A 21,838-nucleotide genomic window follows, 5' to 3' on the forward strand; every position below is an offset into this window, starting at 1 on the left:
TAATGCATAACACATTCTTGTTATGACACATCCAAACATTTGTAGATAAACCTAAAAAAAAAAACCATCAATCTCTACCTGTTCTCCTTCTCCAGAAGTCACTGCGGTAATCAGTTGGAAATATTTCCTCAGGGGCACCTGAGGGTGGCTCAGTCAATTAACATCTGCCTTTGGCTCAGGTCATGATCCAAGAGTTCTTGGATAAAGCCCCATGTTGGGCTCCCTGCTAGGCGGAGAGCCTGCTTCTCCCTCTCCCTCTGCTGCTCGCCCTGCTTGTCCTCTCTCTCTCTCTCTCTGTCAAATAAATAAAATCTTAAGAGAAAAAAATATTTACTCGGAGATCTATTCCTGTTAATTTACATGCAGGTTTACCTATAGAGATAGGCAGCATGTCTCCTGTTTTATACAGATGGAATCCTGTTCTGTATTAATATTGTTCTACAACTTTTTTTTTCCTCTGTGACTTTCATATTTTTTCCTGTTTCAGTATCCATAGCTCCTTATTTTGCTACTTTGAGAGGATTTATCTAATTGATTTTAACCATTCTGCTATTGACAGATCCCGTTTTGCCTTGCTATAAACAATCCTATAACAATCATCCTTGGACATTCTTTACACTGAATAGTGTTATTTCTGATAACACTTCATTTCTCACCAGTCTGGCTTCCATCCCTAACTTCCATAGGATTTATTTATTTTGTCACAATCACCACCTCCATTTTGTTTTCCTCTGCTATTTCTTAGCTTGTCAGGGTTTTTTTTTTTTGTTTTGTTTTGTTTTGTTTTTGTTTTGTTTTTTAGCATTTGATGGTTGACATGCCCTTTTTTTTTTTTTTTAATGTTCTCCTCTTTGCTTTTGGGATAAAACCCTCTTGTGGGTGGCCAGGCGAGAAGGAGAAAAACCATTAAGTATGTCTTCTTGGTTCCTGCTCTACTTGGTCTTTAAATATTGGGAGTTTTTCAGGCTGTCTTGAGCCCTCTTCATTCCAGGTTACCTTCCTGGGTGATCTCCTAGATTCCTGTTCTTAAGAGCCAGCCAGACACACAGGTCATTGAGGCATGGCCATGTCTTTCAAATTCCTATGCCAGGCCAGACCTGTCCTTTGCGTTCTACACTAATATCCCACAGCCTGTAGGGCATCTATATTTGAATTCACACCAGTGGTGCTCGCTTCGGCAGCACATATACTGAATTCACACCAGTGAAGCCTCTCTTAACATGTCTACGGAGAACCTGACCTACTTCTGCCAATCCTTCTCTCATTACATGATACCCCAGACCTTCAGTTGATCAAGCCAAAAATTTGGGGATTTACTCTAAAATCCTACTCCCATGAGTCCTTGGATTCTCTCCCCTAAATGTTACCGAGCCCATACACATCGGTCCCATCCTTACACCTGCCCACCATCCCCTAATCACCACCGTCATTATCTCTGGCCTAGGTAAATGCAAAAACTAACTGGTTTTCCAATTCTTAAGTCTCCTTCCCCAACCCACTTTTGTATACAGGGCCAAAATAGACTCTTATCAGAGCACATTATCTCTGACTTACCCTACAATGGCTTCCTTTTGTACCTATAAGGAAGGCCTTAGATTACTGGGTCCTGCCACTCTATCCAGCTTTAGTTACTGATGGTTCTGCTACACCAAGCTTTTTCTTGACTCAAAGCCTTTGTGCCACTCTCTCTGCTGTGGTGGGTTCCTTGGCTCTTTGTATGTTGGAGTCCTTTTCACTTATCAGGTCTCACAGCTTAGTCCCCTCAACCACTCCATCCAAAGCAAGTTCCCCTATTCTCATACTGTGCCCATTTGTTTTTGCCTCCTAGGATATACTAGGCTACTATTCACTAGTTTTCCTTCCTTTCTAGAATATAACCTCAATGGGAAGGGAGTCTTATTCACAGCTGTTGTCCTATCTAGTACAGAATAGACACTTACATTGAGAGATCTTCTAAGTTCAGCATCCCAATTTTAGATGAGGAAAGAAACCTAGGTAAGGGCTCATTGTTTCACTAGTTCTTAAGATTTTCAACTGAGAGGCAGTATGGTGGTGGAGAGTATGTACGTGGGCTCCCGACTCCCTTGGTTCAAATCTCCGATTGTGTGCTGATGGGTGTGACACTGGAGAATTAATCTCTTTGCCTGTTTCTTCACTGGGAAAATGGGGATCATGGTAACTATCTCCTAGGATTGCTGTAGAAATTAGCATAAGGATGGTACACGGCATATGATTACTTCTGTGATTTTCATTATACAAATTTAAGAAGTGTTTCTTATGCCTCTAGCCCTTTGCTGTGTCTACAACAAAAAACACCTTTTTTTAACACCCTGGGTTTGATTTTCATTGAAAAAAAATTTAAAAACAAATATAGTTGACCCACAATGTTCCACTAATTTCAAATGTACAACGGTGACAAATCTATATATTCTATGCTCACAAGTGTAGTTAACATCTGTCATCATATGACACTATCACGGTAGCACCGATGATATTCCCTGTGCTGTTCCTTTTATCCTTGTGACTTACTCATTCCAGAGACTTGTGGCTCACTCCCCTTTACCCATTTTGCTCATCTACCTCTCAACCTCTCCACCCCCCGCCCTGGCAACCACCAGTTTTCCGGATTTACAGGTCTGATTCTGCTTGTTTGCTCATTTTTGTTTAGATTCCACACAGACGGGAAGTCCTATGGTATGGTCTTTGTTTTATTACATTTTGCATAATAGTCTCTCGTCTATCCATGTTGCAAATGGCAAGACCGCATTTTTTTTTTTTTAAGATTTATTTATTTGACACAGAGCAATCACACGTAGGCAGAGAGGCAGGCAGAGAGAGGGAAGCAGGCTCCCTGCTGAGCAGAGAGCCCGATGCGGGGCTCGATTCCAGGACCCTGAGATCATGACCTGAGCTGAAGGCAGAGGCTTTAACCCACTGAGCCACCCGGATGCCCCTGTGTTATCTTTTTAAATCAGTGTTTGGTTTTATCGATGAGTAAATACCCAGCAGTGGAATTACTGGATTATGTGCTTTCAAATTTTTGGAGGAAACTCCAGTTTTCCATAGTGGCTGCATCAGTTAACATTCACCACCACCCATGCATAAAGGTTCCTTTTTCTCCACATCCTCGTCAACATTTGTTACTTTTTGACTGTAGCCATTCTGACAGGTGTGAGGCGGTATCTCATTGTGGTTTTGATTTGCATTTCTGGTGATGAGTGATGTTGGCACATCTTTTCATGTGTTTGTTGGCCAATCTGCATGTCATCTTTGGAAAAATGTCTATTCAGATTCTGTCCATTTTTTTTTTTAAGATTTTATTTGACAGAGATCACAAGTAGGCAAAGAGGCAGGGAGAGGGAGAAGCAGGCTCCCCGCTGAGCAGACAGCCCAATGTGGGGCTCGATCCCAGGACCCCTGAGACCATGACCTGAGCAGAAGGCAGAGGCTTTAACCCACTGAGCCACCCAGGTACCCCAGATTCTGTCCATTTTTAAAGTCCGATTATTTTGGTGTTGTATAAATTCTTTATATTTTGGATTATCAACCCCTTATTGGACATAACATTTGCATTATTTTCTCCCATTCAGTAGATTGCCATCTGTTGGTTTCCTTCCCTGTGCAAAAGCTTTTTAGTTTGGTATAGTCACAAAGGTTTATTTGTGCTTTTCTTTTCCCTTGTCTGAGACACATCTAGAAAAGTGTTGCTGGGGCTGATATGAGTACTAGTAGATTTATAGTTTCGGGTCTCTCACATTTAGGTCTTTGTATATGTTGTAAGAAAGTGGCCCAGTTTCATGTCTTGCATGTATCTGTCCAATTTTCCCAATACCATTTATTGGAGACTTCTCCATTGCACATTCTTTATCTCTTTAGTCACAGACTGAACACACGTGTGGGTTTATTTCTAGACTCTGTAGTCTGTAACACCAATCTATGAAACCCTAAAGACAGATTTCTTTAATGAAATGACCAATAACTTCCACACCGTTTACCACTTAAGTTAGTATGTCTATCTGGCCTCCAAAACCAGTTTCAGATTGTTCCCATGGCAATGTTCGCAGAACTCCCTTGTGAGCTAACCGTGAAGAACTGCTAATGGAAAGAACAGGACTCCGTTTCCACTGACAAAACAGCAGCTCGCTGTGACGCTTGAGACTAGAATCTCAAACCAGAGAAAATTCCTTCACAGACGGGCCTCAATTTTGGTCTCAGGATCATTCAGACAGCAGATCTACCTGCTAGACTAGAGAACATGATTCTCTGCTCAGAGGAGTCAACAGTTATAACATACTACCTTGGTATCTGCATTGACCCCCAAAAGATTTTTAATCAGCGGCCTATAAGGTCACTAAAGAGTTATCGACAGTATATGAAATTAAGACATTATATGTTATCTAATGGCCACATTTCATTTATTCTGAAAGCTATTCAAAGACACCAGACAGTTTTAAAAAGGGTAGAATTAGTATTTTATTGTCACTTATAATCAGACGGCGGTTGGGTATAGAGTCTTCATACTTGATCTTTCCTTTTTGTAAATAAAAAAAAAATTACAAGTTTTCAACAGCCAAGGGCTGGTTATGTTTTCAGAAAACATAATTAGATTAATTCATTTATGGTGGCTTCAAGTTTTTCCTTATTAGCTCCAGAAAATTCACCCACCTGTTAAGAAAATATTGAATTGTGGTTAGATGTAGTTTTGTGACTGAGATATCACAGAACAGGGGAATAAGAGGGAAGGCAGAGGGAGAGGAAGTGTAATCTTACTTGAAAGAACTGGTTATAAGCAGAGCTACACATTTTAGGTTAAAAACAAGTTCTTCCCCACTATCCCCCAGTTTGTATTTAAGACAGATAAAATTTACCTCTCAAAAATCAATGTACTTAAAAAATATGAAGCACCAATCATGGGATTAGTGACCAGTTCTAACAAAGATCAATTTTCAATTGGATGTCACAGCATGTACTGAATGAAGAATGACCTATTTAAATATTATTAAAAGTAGAAAATGGGGACAGGCTTTTCCACATGAAGGGCTAAGTCCCTTCAGTGTCTTAATTTATTCTATGTTTTCCTGTTGGCCAGCTGGATAGAAGGTCCGATGTACCTACCTTCTGTCCCTTTTTAAAAAACTGGAAGGTTGGCATGCATTTGACTTCACACTCTGAAGCGACATCCTGTGGAGGGAGAGGCAAGGATAAGAACCAAGACTGAGCATTGAGCTTTGACAGAAGTAATCTCTAACCAGACTATTTCTCCCCTGTTATATACCTCAAAAGTCAGCACTAGAATATTTTTTAAGCATATGAAAACTGATGGACTGAATGAAATGGCGGCAGAAGAGGCAAACTGGTTATATTCTCAATGCAGATTAATAGGCACCCCCCTCTGGAGGGGCCACCAACAAGCAGAATGCATCAGATACAATGACCCAGTGAGTTGTTTAACCCAATTATATCTTGGCTGTTTCAAGTATAAAGGAGCAATAACAGATCCTTCTGTAACTATACTCAGGATTTAGAATCTTAACTATTCCTCGGAATTAGTACTGCTCTTCTTTGCTCCTAGTTTTTTCCAATCTTCTTCTGGTAGGGGAGTCCACAGCTGATGGTCATAAAGACTAAAACACAGCCTTAGCAAGAGGACCAATAATTTACTCACCAAAGAACTGTTCTAGAACAAAGGCCTAGTAACCCAAAGACAAAGCTCTACACCATTTCTTTCTGCTTTTAACTAAACCTTTACTTGCAGGTTCTTCTATCTGGCTGCACATCGTGAACAAAGGTCCCTAAAGTATCAAGCATTCCCTGATTCTGCAACCGGAATACCAAAGGAGAACTTCTAACACCCCTTGCTCCCCTCAGTACTTTGTTTATACAAGGGCTGGGGGAAATACCATAAAGTGGTTTGGTTTGCGTAAGAGTTTTGGATCAAGAGATCCATTAGGAATGTCTGCCTGGTCCTCAAGAGGCCTGGGCAAGAAAGGCAGACCCAAAAGCAGTGAGGGACAGCAACCAAGGAGGCTGAATTCTGAGAACCAGATGGCAAAAACCAAAGAGCCTACTGAGAAAAAGGAAGGTGTCATGGTGATTTCTAGCTTAGTATTCGGCAGGGCCCAGGACTTAAAAGAAGGAGGTGGGGGCAGGCGTCTGAGCCCCAAGTAATGGCAGCATGCCAGCCTAAGTTCATCTCCTCCACCAAGACTGGGGAGAAAAACAAAGGGAGTTTTATAGCTTTATAAATTTGCTTTGCTGGTAGCTTGGGCAAGAAGGAGAGTGAGCACCACTGTTAGAGAAATTCCTTCCAGATAACCTTGACTTTTCCTCTAAATGCTGGCTGACAAAGAGGCACAAGGACAGTACTGACTGGAATAAAAATGGCTAATAGGTTCTAGGGAAGTTACCACCACAATGAAGATTCTACAATTCCAGTAATCCCCTTGCATAAGAACATCCAAGATTGAAAATGGGGTGAACACTTGACAGGGAGACTATGAACTGCCCATGACCAGGTTCCGGAAGGACTGTGGATGAGGATTCAGGAAATCAGAAGATGACAAGTTAGAAGGGGAGAGGGGGACTGGCTTGGCTCACATAAGAGCTTAAAGCAAATCTCTGCATTGGTTGCAACAGCAGCTACCTCTTGAACTTGAGTATTTGGGAACACCGGGCTCACCCCTCACAGCGCTGGGGAGAACAGCTGTTTGCCTCGGCCCCTTCCCTCTCTGGTGCACACGGAAGCCACTGGCTGGAAATCACCTTTCATGCAGGCAGTTGGCAGAGCCTCATACATTTACAGAACAAGGGCAGCCACCTGGAAAGGATGAGCCATCCTCTTCCCGACTTCCAATCAGAAACCCCCGGGGGCGTGACTGAGCTGCATCACACACAAAGGCAGGTAAAACAGAACCTCAACAGTCATCACAACTTTCTGATGAGAAAGCTTTATCAGCAGAAGATACAGGTCTCCTCCCAGTCAGTGAACGGGATAGTCTAATAGATGTTCTCAGATTCCAGATGCCTTACCCCTCACCTACCCAGAAGCTCAGCATTCCTACATCGGCACAACTGCTTAATTTACAATAAAATCCTAAAACTGGAAAAAAGATGAATGCTCAGAAGTGGTGCCCATGCTTTGAGAGAGGAGAGTATGAACAAGACTTTTAAGATTTTATTTATTCATTTGACAGACAGAGATCACAAGTAGGCAGAGAGGAGGAGGCAGGCAGAGAGGAGGAAGCAGGCTCCCCGCTGAGCAGAGAACCCGATGTGGGCTCCATCCAAGGACCCCGAGATCATGACCTGAGCCCAAGGCAGAGGATTTAACCCACTGAGCCACCCAGGTGCCCCTGAACAAGACTTTTAAAATACTTCTAAAAATTACAGTCAAATCTTTACGTGGTAAATTTTTAAAAGAATTGAATTTTCTTTCACTGGGTATGAAAGGGGTTTGCTGTTGTTTCTTTTAAAAGGACCTAGGATTTTAAACCTTAATTTAATTCCCCAAAGTAAGGCTTTGTTACTTGCAATTTATGAACATCCTTATGAATAAATTCTCTGGCATATCCTAGGACAAAACTTTAATGTGATATGGCTAAGCTTATTAAGGAAGATCATTTTTATTTGCATAAGTATAATCCACCTTTATTGCAGAAAAACTGGAAGAGGGAAACCATTCCTCCTCAAATAGCTACTATAAACATGTTACTATTGTATCTAAATGCTTTTCTTTATAAAACCTATGCTGTGTGCAGGCTACACATACAGTATAACGTACCTACAGTGGACTTTTCCCCACGAAAAAGTACACAGTTTTTATGGTCCTATCAACACGGCATCAGTGGAACTAATCCGTGGTCAATATGTGAAAGGCTTTGATTTTTGCTTCAGGCGAACACTTGCATCTGCCTATACAAGCACCTCTGCAGCCACTCTGGTCACCCTCGCTGGAAGCAGAATTGCTAAGAAAAAGAACATGTTCCTTTTATTTTTTTTTATTTTTTTAAAGATTTATTTATTTACTTGACAGAGATGACAAGTAGGCGAAGAGGCAGGCAGAGAGAGAGGAGGAAGCAGGCTCCCCGCTGAGCAGAGAACCCGATGCAGAGCTCAATGCCAGGACCCTGGGATCATGACCTGAGCCGAAGGCAGAGGCTTTAACCCACTGAGCCACCCAGGCACCCCGAACATGCTGCTTTTAAAAGCTCCAGATACATATTAAAATGACCTCTGAATCTGAAAGTGTATTGACTAGTCAGTATTGATCATGATTTTTGCAACCAGCCCATTCATTAAAAACACGGGCTTTAGCCTACGCATCAGACTTCTGTTGTGTGACAGGATTTTTCCAGGCCCATTTCCTCAGTAGCAAGAGAAGAAAATAGTTAAGTTCCTGAGACTACAAGAACCAGAGTGGTTAACGTGCTTAACAATGTCCATCACTTCTCTAAGTATGTTCAATATTTTCTAGGATTTTTTGTTTATACCCAAGTAAAACCTAGAAGACATCTAAAGAATGAGGCAGAGCTGCAGCCTGTTAACCCCAAATGGTTAATGATTAATACACATTCAAATCTTTTTTTTTTAACTTTCTAGTCTATTCCATGGGTATACCTGCCTACTCTGTTACAAGACCACCGTATTAGTAAATGCAGCTAATACACTATTTTTATGAGGTCTGACCTTTCTCATCCCCCACGACTTCTCTCCTAGTTAAGGTTTGTTTTTACAAATACTTTCCAGGACTTTCCTGTCTTATTTCAGAATGCTAATCAATGGCCCCAAAATATCAGGTTGACATTGCATCAGACAAACTTGGGGAATACCGACGTTTTAACAATGCCGGGTCACTATCCAGGAACACAGTACACCTACCTAAGATCTTTTATGGACTTTTCAACCTCTTCCTTTCTACTACTACTACTTTTAATTTGCCTATTTTTTTTTTAAGATTTTATTTATTTATTTGAAACAGAGAGAGAGAGATCACAAGTATGCAGAGAGGCAGGCATAGAGAGAAAGAGGAGGAAGTAGGCTCCCCGCTGAGCAGAGAGCCCGATGTGGGCCTCGATCCCAGGACCCTGAGATCATGACCTGAGCTGAAGGCAGAAGCTTAACCCACTGAGCCACCCAGGCGCCCCTAATTTGCCTATTCTTAATAGTGACTCTAAAGAAATTCACTTTTTAGGGAGTGTTTAAGTTCTGTGAATTCTGATAAGTGCACAGTGACGTAACACTAAAATCAAGACAGACTGTTCCCTCGCTCCCCTAAAATTTCCTCAGCAGCTCCTCCAGACTCCAATCCTCCCCCAGCCCTCTGCCCCCACCTGTTTCCCATCCCTATAGTTTTGTGCAATCTGATTTATTAGTAAGTGTAATAAGACTACTTTTTACCTTACTAAGTTTAGTTTCATTGGTTTCTAGCTTAGAACTCCGTATGGCCAAAGTAACTTTAAACTTGCTTTTGTCACTTCTATTAACTCATCTAATCAAAACGGAAACACACAATGTTCTAAAAGGTTGCACAATTATCAGGTCTAAATTGCTTTGTTTCTTGTTTTAATTTACAAAGTTAAGTATCCCACCCTATACAGAATTGGTACTAGAGTCAAGTCTATCATTTTCAAAAGGACTGGTACTCCTACTTTTCTATAAATACAAAATTTTCTTTGTGTATCACATTATGCCCATGCCTCCTAATTTTTCCAGGGCCTGGAAAAATTTATTTGAATTTATCACACCTAAAAGGTAACTTCCTCATGCTCAAGTGCTTACAGAGCCTTCTATTAAAATTATACACTGTTTATGCCAAAGACACTACAAAGTACCGGAAGTCTGAAATTCATCAGCAGGAAATTATCTGCACAATAATTTAAAGACTAGTCCATTTGTTAAAAATTTCATCCATTAACGATATGACCTAATTCTCAGAAATGTGACTGAAGTACTTTTTATCCCTTGTCTCTATTTTGGAGTCGAAATAAGGGGATGACTTTACCAAGACCTGCAAATTCCATGAGGAAAAACTACTGCCTGTCAATCAATGCTTTGGCAGGATTTGCTAGGAGAATAATTCCGAATGGCCTGGGGAGTCGGAGCTGGTAGACACTGTTACATGTATGTGACCAAAGGATTCTGCAAAATTTTTAACTCTACACCAGGTTGATGAGGCTATTCAGATGGTGTTGTAATAGTATCATTAAAGGTATTCAAAGTAAAACACTGTGTGTTGCTCAATCTTTAGAATACAGAGGCAAAGTGAAAGGTCCTCAACTTGTGAGGGTCACTCCGAGGTCTAGAAAGTTTGAGGGTGTATATGCTAATCAGATATGAAGGAAGAGTTCGGCCCCACAAAAGGCCTTGCTTGCTCTGCATATCTTCTTCCTCAAGGTTTCAGATTCCAGCCCTGAGAACACCTGTCCAGGGTCTAGCAAGGTGCATGGGTCCACCTGCTCGGCCTGACCTACCCCTCCTCCTGTGTGGCAGGCCCCTCAGCTGCTCTGTGGGCATGCTAATCAAGGCGGTTATCACAGCTGCCTGAGGATCAAAGGACACAACCAGCATCGAGCACAGGTTATTCCTTTCCAATAAAAACCGAAGAGATTCGCTTACTGTCTGACAGGGTCCCAGGACCAGTCAGCAATCTCTCTAGTCCCTTCCAGGTACCGTATCTACCTGGCTCAAGTGACCGCAGAGAAAAAATGCCTGTAAGTTAGGTTTAGGTGGGGAGCAAGAGTCTGTTCACAGGTACCTGCTCTCTACTCTCTACTCTTTTACTTAAAACTCTGGGACAATCACTTTACCTTATAAAATAAACTCACTCTACACCTACTGCATGCCAGCCAGGTAAGTAAGACAGACTTTCTGGTCTCAAGAAACTCAGAGACTAATGATAAAAGACAGACAAAAAGACTACTACTAGTTAAGATTCTCTGAACACAGGCAGGCACTACTCTAGACACTTCGTAAGGATCATCTCACGTCATCCTGGCGACTCCTGCAGGACGCTGGGTAAACACGGTTGTTTTACGGAGGCTCACGCTGAGATGGAACTGGAAAGTAAAGCAGGCAGTCTAGGTATGGGATCCTTCCCTTTCTACTACCATAAATGCAAGGGGGTGGGGGGAAGGGGCAGAGGACAACATGGAGACACAGATGAACGGAAAGCCTAGTCTGGGTGGAGAAAGGTTCCTGGAGAAGATGTAAAGCGTACAGCTAGTGTCTAAGGTATGAAAGGAAAACATGGGCCAGAACGAGAAGACCCCACCAGGAAAGGCATGAGTATGGAATCAGAAAATGTGCTAAGACAAAACAATTTGGTGATCGTAGGTCCTCACAGGTTTAAAAGTACTGCCATATACCTGTTTTTATAAACTCGATACCTTTATTATACACTCTTAAGTTTTGCTTAATGAAAAAGCCACCCTAGGAGGCTAATCAGGCAAGTATTAAGGTTAGCCTAAAGCAGAAGTCCCTGAGCTAGGCCTGGAACCTGGGTGGGTACCCTTTGGGCCACCTCTTACCCTTACCCCTCCTGCCTCCTGGGGATAAGGGAAAAATGTCCACATATCTGTAAAGAACTTCTAGGTAGTGTTCTTGAACGTGAATAAGCTATCTTAGCTCAGTGGGCTGGAGGGGAAGCAGGTCTTGGGCCAGGAGCAGGATCTGCACCCACCCTGTGCCAGAGCTTCCTCTGAAGAGCAAGGGCCAGGCCAGAGGCCCTCGTTTTAAATCCTGACTCTGCCACTTACTGTGACTCCATGGACAACCTATCGTATCTGTAAAAGGGGGATGCATGGCCCCAAGGATTAAATGAATCAATACTTGTAAAGCATGTGGAAGAGTACCCGGTACACAGTGTTGTAAAGAAGCATTTGTAAAATTAAATCAACCCTCAAATTTCCCTCCAAATTACTCTCTGCTGTCAGGCACCTTGGTGTTTGTTCTTTAAAACACTGGGTTTTCTAACTGACTAAAAACAAGCAAGATGTGTGAGCTTGTGTTACACCTTCTCATGTCAGTAGTTCCCAAAGAATCCTAAGAGTGGTCTCCCAATTTTTAAGTCTATGGATTTAGTTATCATATTCCAATTCAATTTTGATTTATTGAGCATCTCAGTGTTAAAATGAATGTATTAGTTTTTAGAAAGGTGACTGGTAAGGTACAGAAGCTTTAACCATCTGTTTTTATGCTTATTTTAGGATGTGATATACATAGCTCCGGGTAGCTAGGATAAGCTCATAATTAGCACAATTACCTTTTGTGGCTGCGTCTGTAGGTGTCACATTACTTGACATGTATGTAAACAAGCACTTGCAATTCAGAGAAAAAGGCCAATGTGAAAAGCTTAGTAGTAGTCCAGATTTCCAGTCACATACCTGACAGTCATCCACGTCTACTTCAAGGAACACCACATTGGAATACTTCTCAGAGAGGGACTGCAAAATTTAAAATGAAAAATCCAGAAAAATTCAGAACTGGGTAATGGCAAGTCATGATACTCAAGCTTCTTTAATAGAAAATAACAAAAGTAGAAACTACTAAAGATCCAAAAATTCAGACCAGGGACCAGGTAACCACAAAGGACATATGGTCTCTCCGACACAAATTCCTCCTGGCATAAAAGAATTTGGCACATCCACTTTTGAGGCCTGAATTTCAAAAAAGGCCTGCGTTTCAACATGAAGAAAAAGAAAAACCACTTAAGACAACCAAATTAAGTTCTGACAGTTGTCTTCAGTGGGCTATACACGTGCCAAAACTAAATTAGGTTGTTACAATATTACATTTGCATTAAAAGATTTTAAGTAATCTCTACACCTAGCACTGGGCTTGAACTCAAAACCCCAAGATATCCAGAGTCCCATGTTCTACAGAGTCTGAGCCAGCCAGGTGTCCCTTAAGTTGTTACACTATTACTTTCAGACCAAATATCCACCACCACCACACACACACTGTCCCTTCACAGCTTTGCTACCACCAACAGAAACTCTTATAAAAACACAACTGGTGGGGCGCCTGAGTGGCTCAGTGGGTTAAGCCTCTGCATTCGGCTCAGGTCATGATCTCAGGGTCCTGGGATGGAGCCCTGCATCAGGCTCTCTGCTCAGCAGGGAGCCTGCTTCCCACCCCCATCCCCACCCCCTCCCCGCCTGTGTCTGTCTACTTGTGATCTCTGTCAAATAAATAAATAAAATCTTAAAAAAAACAAAACAACAACAACAAAACACAACTGGCTTCATACTCACATGAAAGAAAGGCTTGATCATTTTGCAAGGCCCACACCACGTGGCTGAGAAGTCAACTACTACAAGTTTATCCCCTGCACCATCCAAGGCTTCCTGAAAAGCAAACTAAGAAGAAAAAAAGAAAAGCTGAGGTTAAATATCTCAAAGTCCTGATCAAATGCGAGACAATGTGACACAAAGAAGGATTCAAAGTTACTGCTTTTTAAAAGTTTAATAAACTAAAATGAACCAAATAAACTACTTGAAAAAAGTCCTAGAGTGTGTAGTGTTACTTAATAAGATGAAACAAGTATGTGTATAGTGTATCATTAGTCATGTCTTCATCAATTTGTATTCAAACTGAGCAAATGATAACAGACATTTCTATTAGGTTTCCACATCAAATTTAGGTCTACGGCAAACAAGCACCTAAATGCTTATCAATGATGAAGAGGGTCACTTCAATCGAAGAAGTCACAAAGGAAGGGAATTTTGCACTGAAAACAAGTTTAAAAGCGAACACATTTTTTGATCAAAATTGTCTATGATGGAACAAGTCAAAAGCTTTGAAAATATCAAGGAAAATAAACCTCCTGCAGACCCTCACACTCAGAGGGTCACTGTGGACATTAAGCATTCGCGCACTCTCCTTAATGGGTTTCCAGAGATGAGAGCACACTGTTTATTGTTGCTGTTTGCCCTTTATCTCAAAACTCTGCCCTTGCTGGAGACAAATGATAGCTTTAGTTCCCCATGCCGGGAATTCTCCTTAGGTGTTATTTTGCATTACAAATATGTCAAATAAAACTCCCCCAGTGAGACATGCTCATGAAATCCCTTACCACCAAGCTCCCTGAATAATTTACCAATGGTTTGGATTCCATAACCCCAGGAACCTAACCTTCTAGTTAAAAGGGACTCCTTTTCAACCACAGTTTAGTCCGTTAGTGCTTACCAAAACTGGGGCAACAGAGAACAACCCAAACATAAGTATCTGTAGCTGAAGTCTGGGTTTTCCCTCAAGGGGAAAATGCTGGTCACACTGGTTTAATTAAAAACTAACATTCCCCTCCCTTGAAAGCTAAGAATCATATCAGATCCTATTCAGTAAACGCCATTTAAAACAAAACAAAACAACTGAAGTGAATTCTTCTGCAATACAGTTACTTTTCTAGACTTCTAATTTCTACCTCATGTGTTTTGCAGAAACAATTCAAAAGTGGCATTCCCTTGTCCTGACTTCTGTAACCTTTTACTTACTCAGATGCAAGCTCCCATCCCACCTTGGGGTGTGGGGAAATATTTGTGTGTGAGGGTGGTAGGGTGGTAGGGGGAGGGAGGGAGAGCGACAACAAGTCAGAATTATAGAAATTATTTTTCCAAACCATCAAGTTTCTCCAGATGAATTTAATTCAGAGCCTTCTCTACTGTGATTTTTTAAAAACGTCAAACTAGGGATGCCTGGGTGGCTCACTCATTTAAGCATCTGCCTTCAACTCAGGTCACGATCCCAGAGTCCTGGGAACCAGTCCCCCTATCAGGCTCCCTCTTCAGCAGGGAACCTTCTTCTCTGTCTCCCTGCTGTTACCCTTGCTTGTGCGCCCTCTCTCTGACAAATAAATAAATAAAATCTTAAAAAAAAAAAAAAAAAAAAAAAAAGTCAAACCAGCCATTCTTTACTTCAAGAACCAGGTTAGACAAGAAAAAAAATCAAGGAATGATAATGTCAGATGCATGCACTGTTTTGTGAACATGGTTGGCCCTCCATAAACACCTGGTGAGATTACTTACAAAATAAAATATTATACAAACACGCTCAATGGTTTCCCAAACAATTCTGAATCAAATCAAGCAAAGCTACCTAAAAATCTTGGGGTGGGGAGGAAAAGCATTCAACAGTAACTTTTGGCTTAACTGAAGAATTAGAGTCAGGTATGTGTAAATTTCACAACAAATTCTCTTCTCCTGACACTTAAGTTTGTCTAAAAGAGGTATCTTTTGAAAAGGACTCAAGATTATCTAAGAAGCAATCCACAATGTCTAACACTCAGAGACTAACAAGGAAGATCAATAAAGGTCCCCATTATGGACCTAAATATTCTGAAAACAAAACAATGTATTTGAGATAGATAAGAACAGAGTCTAGTATCTCTTTTCCTAAACACACCCATTCCAAAAGTAATTAACAAGCACAAGAGTGCCCATGTATAGAAGATCAGAGTTCAATAAGGGCTGCTACCACTCTTAATAACATACAACCATGTGTTGATTTCTTCCTCATCACCTTGACAGTCCATTATCCCACTTTATCTAAAATAGATACCAGTGGCTCTGAACCATGACACCTCAGAAAGATCTGACTTAGCCAACGGCACCTAGTTCAGCAGAATGAAAATCTAAAGTGTACTCAACATTTACAAGTAACACTGAACTGAGCTTAACTTTGGATTAATGTCCCTGGGTCATAATCTTGAAGATCACCTATTATCAGGGTCTTCGCGCCTTATACCCTAACCAATTTCTGGTCACCCTTGTATATCTTCTCATTGATGAGGGGAGGAGGGTGCCAAAACTATGACAACTAAAATAGGGAAAAACTGAAAGATGTGTTCCAGGAGTCAATAGATTCTGTTTGTAGTGTATGGATTCTGAGACAACTATGAGAATCTTTTTATGGACAACTATAAACCAAAGTCTTCTCCCTCCTTTATGGGTTCTCACCTGTTAGGTTATATTGATGATGTGGTCAGACCCCGGACAACACTTCCCACCCAGACTGATACCTGTCACTGAATAGGTACTGAATAAAAAGTAGGGGGAACAAAATTCTGTATTAATGACCTCTCCAACCAATGACAGGGTTGCTAATTTTAATATAAAAGCTCACACAATAATAAGACATGCCATTTGTAAAAAATTGATTAAGGACAAGCAGATAGCTACAATTAGTCAATCAACATATGGTGGGGGGAGTTCAGAGTCCCTAATAATCAAAGGAGATACAACTTTTCTTACTAATAATGATTTGGCCAAAGTTAGGGGGAGAATGTCAGTGTCCAGGAGGGTGCTGTGAAAGACCACTCCCATATGCTTCTTGGGGATTTACAAACCTTAAATAAAAGGTTCCACCCCTTGACACAATCACTGGGCCTTAACCTGAGGAAACAGCTTGAACTCTGTACAAAGGGTTATGAACAAATATATGCACTGAGGCACTGAAAACTGCCTCAATGTTCAGGAATGTGTTCAGACATTGAAATAATTACAAAGCTTCTAACTACACAAAAAGGGTTCAGGCTAAACTAGAAAAGGTGGGGGGAGCTCAGGAACAAAACAGGATACATAAAATAATCCAACTACTTTGCAGTGGCTTCTAGGAAATAGAAGATCGCTCTCTTGCTCAATTTTCTACAATGACCATATATGCTTTCTGATTTTTAAAGGAACCAAAAGATAAGGCAGCATTATAGAGAAACTTTCATTCCTAAAGCCACCCAGCATCTCTCAGGTCCAGACATTCAAGACGGGCGAGGGCTTGGAATGGGAGGTAACCGCAGGGTAAACGCTTTCCAAGGGTCTTCTACTGTTCCAGCAACATCGATTTCTGCCACTCGCTTTTCTGACTCTGCATCTAACAAACACCTCTTGAATGACCGCAGTACCCCAGACACGAAGTCGGGCTCGGAGTTACCCCGAGCAGGAGGGTTTGAGGCTTGCAATATACTCTCAAAGATGGAACACGGTCTTGGACATTCCTAACAGGGCAGAACCACCACCTGGTACCCCAGGGCCGCCGAGCACACAGCCGGGCGCGGCCGCCTCGGGGGCACTCCTGGCTGCAGCGAAACCCACCCACCGTGGGTGAATCACGGACGGGCAGGGCAGAGGAGGCCCCTGGGCCCAGTCTTGGGACTGAGTCATTCCAAAGCCAGCGCTGCCGGAAACACGCCCTGCGCCGCTAGAGGAGGAGTCCCCAGGGCGCGGCCCCGGCCTCGCTTCCTCGCGGCCACCTGGGCCGCTCCGGCCTCGGCACCCGCCTCGGACAGACCAGGGGTTCTCCAGCCCGGAGCCGCCCCCTTGCGCAGAGGCCAGCACGCGCCATTTCTGGGGCCGGGCACTGATGGAGGCAGCTGGGGTCTCAGGCCCGGATACGCTCCCAAGGAAACTCACGCCGCGCGGCGTGGACGATCACACCGCCCACCAGGAGGGAGCGGCGGCCCGCGACCCCGTGCCTCTTTCGAGGTGCCCTCCATCTCCTTCCCCAGCCTGTATCCAGAAAAGCAGCCTCCAGCCCCTCAGCCAACGCGGGTTTCCCGAGCACCGGGGTGCAGGAGGCGCCGTTGGCGGGGAGGGGGGACGCCCGGCGCACTGGACCCGTGCAGCACCGGGGACCCAGAGCCCGCCCTCCAGGGCGCCCTCGTCCCTCTCCTCCCTTGCTCCGGTGCATGCTCCTCTGCCTCAGGCCGCCCAGGCCCCGGCTTCCCGCAGTCCCCGGCCAAGGCGTCGCGTCCCCTTCCCCCGGGCTGCGGAGGGGCGCCTGCCCACCTCCCGCCCTCGCCCTCCCCAGCTATTGAGGCTGCGCGTCGCGCCCGGGCCTTCTCCGGGAAGCGCGTACCTTGCTCTCGATCTGCTTCACCATTTTGGCGGCTGAGGGTCTGACAAGCGACCGTAAGAAGCGATGAAAGTGGATCCAAAACGCCTGACGGAGCTTGCGGAGCGCTCAGCCCGCCTTCCCTTTATAGGACTGGGGGCGGGCGGGAGCGCGCGGCGTGCGTGTTGCGGGGACGCGCCCGCTCGGGCCTCTCGCGCCCGCCCCGGCGCCCGGGCCAGGCCCCGCCTTCCGAAACAACCGAGGCGCCGGCTGGGGGCGGAGTCGCCCCCGGGGGCGGGGTTGGCGCGGACGCTGGGCGGGGCTCTAGGGAGCGCCCTGAGCTCCTAGCCCGCTGCCCCGCCCGCCGGCGCCAGGCTGAGAGTCGGGATGTGTGTCGGCCGCCCAGCGGCCTATGGGACGCGGGCACTGTGCGTGGTAGGGGGAAGCGGGGACGCGGACGGCCATCCCCAGAGCCACAGGACCACCTGGGAAGGGGCCGGCGGCCTTCACGGAAAGCTCCCACGTTCGAGAAGGGGCCGCTTGAGTAGGGCTGCATTCCTCGAAAAGGCCCGCCACACTCCCGCTCCCCCAACCCTGCAAACCCCGCAAAGTGCTGAGTAACGATGACCAGGAAGTATCTTTGCGCCCCAGCCTCCCTTCTGGAGCTTATCGCGATGGTTATCTTCTCTTCGCTCCTTCCTGTCCTTTTACTTTGACGCATGAAACCGCTGCTCCAGCGTGACACTGCAGTTCCGTGCGGGAGAGACGGCCGGGAGCCGGCTTGGCAGCGGGCAGGTGTACTTGCGGCGGGGCTGCTGCAGTTGTGGCCGTGAGCAGGTCCTGACCTCCGGGTGCCTCAGTGTTCCTTTCTGTACAGTGGGAATCGTGCTTTTCCCTAACTCATGCTGGCGGTGTTTTGAGGACTAAATGAAGTACTTGTAAAGTGATTAGGACAGTGCTTGGCACGTAGTAAGTACTCAATAGTTATAATTAAAGCTGTTGTGAGTACTAATTAGGCTTGCTTGGTGTCACGGTGGGGGTGGGGGAGGCAGGCTGATCTTGGCGACCTTATATTTATAAGGGCGCCAGGACACACATTTGGGTGAGTTTTTTCTACCAGTGATAGAACCTGGAGCAGAGGTGTTGATCCCGGGATGTGCGTTGCAGGTTGGACCTGGCAGGTTAGGAGGCATTGTGAAGCAGGGGGGCAGGGTGTCACAGCAGGAAGTGAAGGTGGTGAAACTGTTGAGCTGGAGAGAGGAAGGAAGGCTTGGAGGTGGGATGATGTTGGTGTGGGGTTCTGAGTAGGAATTTTCAGGGGGAGCAGCTCTGGATGGAGCTACCTCTGGGTGTGATTGGCTGGGATGGTGAAACTCCCCGCTGCCTTCCTTCTCCCTATTGCAAACAAAGGGAGGAAGAAAACAAGAGGGTTTGAACCCATCCTGCCAAGCTTCTTACAAGGTTAAGGAGCACAGGGCCATGAGTAAGGCAAGGGACGAGGGTCGTGGTCTGAGGAATGGTCTCAATGCATTCCCACAGAGTATAAGGACTATTGGAGCAGAAAAGAGGTTTTATGGGGTACCAGGACAGAATATATAACTTTCTTTGCTGCTGCTGTGTCACCGGTCAAACCTAAACACCTGTTTCTGGGCTTATGTAATAGTGGGTACGTTTACATGGGAGAGGACAATAAATCCTGTTCTGTCTAAAGGGGAAGTACAGGTCTTCAGTGACCATCCAAACCACCCTCAGTTGACATCTCTCCAAAGATCTTCCAGACACACAGTGACTCAGTTGAAGGAGGTTCTGACCGCCTCCCACCTTCCCAGGACCAATATAGAGTGGCCATGGGAGAATGCCACAATTTCAGAGAAAAGGGAACTGGAAGGCTCGCATTTATGCTAAGAGCCCAGACTCTGCCATTAGACACCTTGTTCTCATCCCCACTCTACCACTTAGCAGCTGGGGAACTCTAGAAAAGTCTAAATAGACTTTCTGTACCTCAGTTTCCTTGTCTATAAAATGGGGCTAATAATACTTCATGCTGTTATAAGGTTTGAGTGAGCTAAAATATATGTAAGCTACTTAGAGCTATGCCTTGGACACAGTAAATGCTACATGAGCTATGATTACAGGCTATTAAATGGAATGGTGAAATCCCTCTGGAATGACGGCAGAGGTGGAAAGGGAGACTGTAAAACAGGTGCCAGAGTCGTAAGTGAATTAAATAATCAGGAAAGCAGTAATGAACAGTGAACTCTATAACATGACTCTCCAAAGAAAAGGATTTTTGCCCCAAAGGGAGGAAGATGAGGTGGGCTAGATCTGGCCTTAAAGAGCAAGCCCCCTACCTATAGGGACATGGGAAAGTTGTGTCCCATTGTGGCAAGGAGGTGACATTCTATGAGGAAAGTGAGGTGCAGGGAATTGTTTGGGACAGGCCAGTGAGGGAAGATTTGTTTGGGCAGACAGGTAGTGGGAGAAGAAGAGAGACAGGGTGACGTCAAGGCCTCTCCATGTGAAGGGCTGGTTCTGTATATTAGAACTCCCAGCTCTAAGTAGAAATTCCAACCCCAACTGACTCACACCAAAAAGAGAATTAGTAACTCATATTACCAAGAACTCCAGAGGCCTAAAGATGTCACATTGCCACTGTCTCTACTGTTTCATTCTCAGTAGGCTCGCCGTCTTCTGTGAGATTAACCCAAGGAGCTCCAGCCTTAGGTTCCCTACCATCCTCCCATCCCAGAGGAAAAACTTTCCTCTCCTTTGTTCTGGTCAATGTCCTGGAGGCTGACCTTCATTGACTTGAGTCAATGAAGGTGGGTAGGGGTGGGTAGGGGTAGGAGCAAGGGTCAGCCTGGCTTGAGCCATTTGGACTAGGAATGTGGATAATCCAGAGGATTAGCAGAGAAAGGGGAAATGGATGCCAGACAGGCAAAAAGGCTCCATCCCCATCATCCAGAAGAATAGAAACAAGGGGCATGGGTGACGAACTTGCATCAGGTTTCTGGGTGAGCTCTGTCTGAGGCTCCCTGGGGGCCTGGAAAACTAGGTTTGTTGTCATTGCACAGGTCCGAATTTGAAGAAAATTTCTAAAGTAAGCTTTTGTCAGATCATAGATTTCCTTAAGTGTGGCCCTTGACAATCTCGTTCAGCATAGCTGGGGGTACTTGCTGACACTGTAGATTCCTGGGCCACACCCAGACACATAGATGAGGTAGATCTCTGGAAGTCAGCATCTTAAAGAAGTCGCCTATGTGACTGGATACACTAAGATTTGATAGACTGCCCTGGCATCTGCAGAGGAAGGCAGCATTAGTTAAGCTTGAAGACTGTGATTGGTACAGCCACTATGGAAAATAGTATGGAGATTCCTTAAAGTTTTTAAAATAGGTATACCATAAGGGCACCTGGGTGGTTCAGTTATAAAGTGTCTGCCTTTGGCTCAGGTCATGATCCCAGGGTTCTGCGATCGAGTCCCACATCGGACTTGCTGTTCCGTGGGGAACCTGCTTCTCCCTTTGCCTGATGCTTCCCCTACTTGTGTTCTCTGTTAAATAAATAAATAAAATAGTTAAAAATAAATAGATATACCATATGATCCAGTAATTCCATTGCTAGGTATTTACCCAGAGAAAATGAAAACACTAATTTGAAAAGATATATGTACTTCTCTGTTTATTGCCCCCTTATTTCTAATAGCAAAGATATGGAAACAGCCTAAGTATGCATGGATAAGATGAATTAATTAATTAATTTTAAAAAGATTTTATTTATTTGACACAGAGAGAGAGAGATGTCACAAGTAGGTAGAGAGGCAGGCAGAGACAGAGGGGGAAGCAGGCTCCCTGAGCAGAGAGCTCTGATGTGGGGTCCTGAGGAGGAGAGCCCTGAGCTCCTTCTCTAAGCAGAGAGCCTGATGCAGGGCTCGATCCCAGGGCCCTGAGACCATGACCTGAGCCGAAGGCAGAGGCTTAACCCACTGAGCCACCCAGGCGCCCCAAGATGAATTAAT

The 21,838-nt window shown here is 44.4% G+C and overlaps 1 protein-coding gene across 2 annotated transcripts; it reads right to left on the reverse strand.

Annotated features, from left to right (window-relative positions):
* Positions 1–4,448: 4,448 nt before the first annotated feature.
* TXN (thioredoxin) lies at positions 4,449–17,995 on the reverse strand. Of its 2 annotated transcripts, none has more exons than XM_032860829.1 (5): positions 17,845–17,995; positions 13,251–13,355; positions 12,381–12,440; positions 5,116–5,181; positions 4,449–4,665 (listed from the first exon to the last, which is right to left on the reverse strand). In XM_032860829.1, the coding sequence occupies exons 1-5, from the start codon at positions 17,866–17,868 to the stop codon at positions 4,603–4,605; spliced, it is 318 nt and encodes a 105-aa protein (XP_032716720.1). In that variant the 5' UTR covers positions 17,869–17,995; the 3' UTR covers positions 4,449–4,602. The 2 variants fall into 2 exon arrangements, with proteins under 2 accessions (XP_032716720.1, XP_032716721.1); XM_032860830.1 differs by lacking the exon at positions 4,449–4,665 and adding an exon at positions 4,990–5,028 and having other exon boundaries at positions 5,061–5,181.
* Positions 17,996–21,838: the final 3,843 nt, after the last annotated feature.

This window comes from Lontra canadensis, unplaced genomic scaffold (assembly GCF_010015895.1).
Source record: "Lontra canadensis isolate GAN:19392208 unplaced genomic scaffold, GSC_riverotter_1.0 scaffold19, whole genome shotgun sequence".
NCBI classification, from domain to species: Eukaryota; Metazoa; Chordata; class Mammalia; order Carnivora; family Mustelidae; genus Lontra; species Lontra canadensis.

Excerpts from the sequence above, each read along its gene's own strand:
- TXN (XM_032860829.1), bottom strand. The coding sequence starts at position 17,868 with ATGGTGAAGCAGATCGAGAGCAAG. Across the intron at positions 13,356-17,844 it reads TGAAGCAGATCGAGAGCAAG|TTTGCTTTTCAGGAAGCCTT; the intron begins GTACGCGCTTCC and ends TTTTCTTCTTAG. Across the intron at positions 5,182-12,380 it reads TAGACGTGGATGACTGTCAG|GATGTCGCTTCAGAGTGTGA; the intron begins GTATGTGACTGG and ends CTCCCTCCACAG.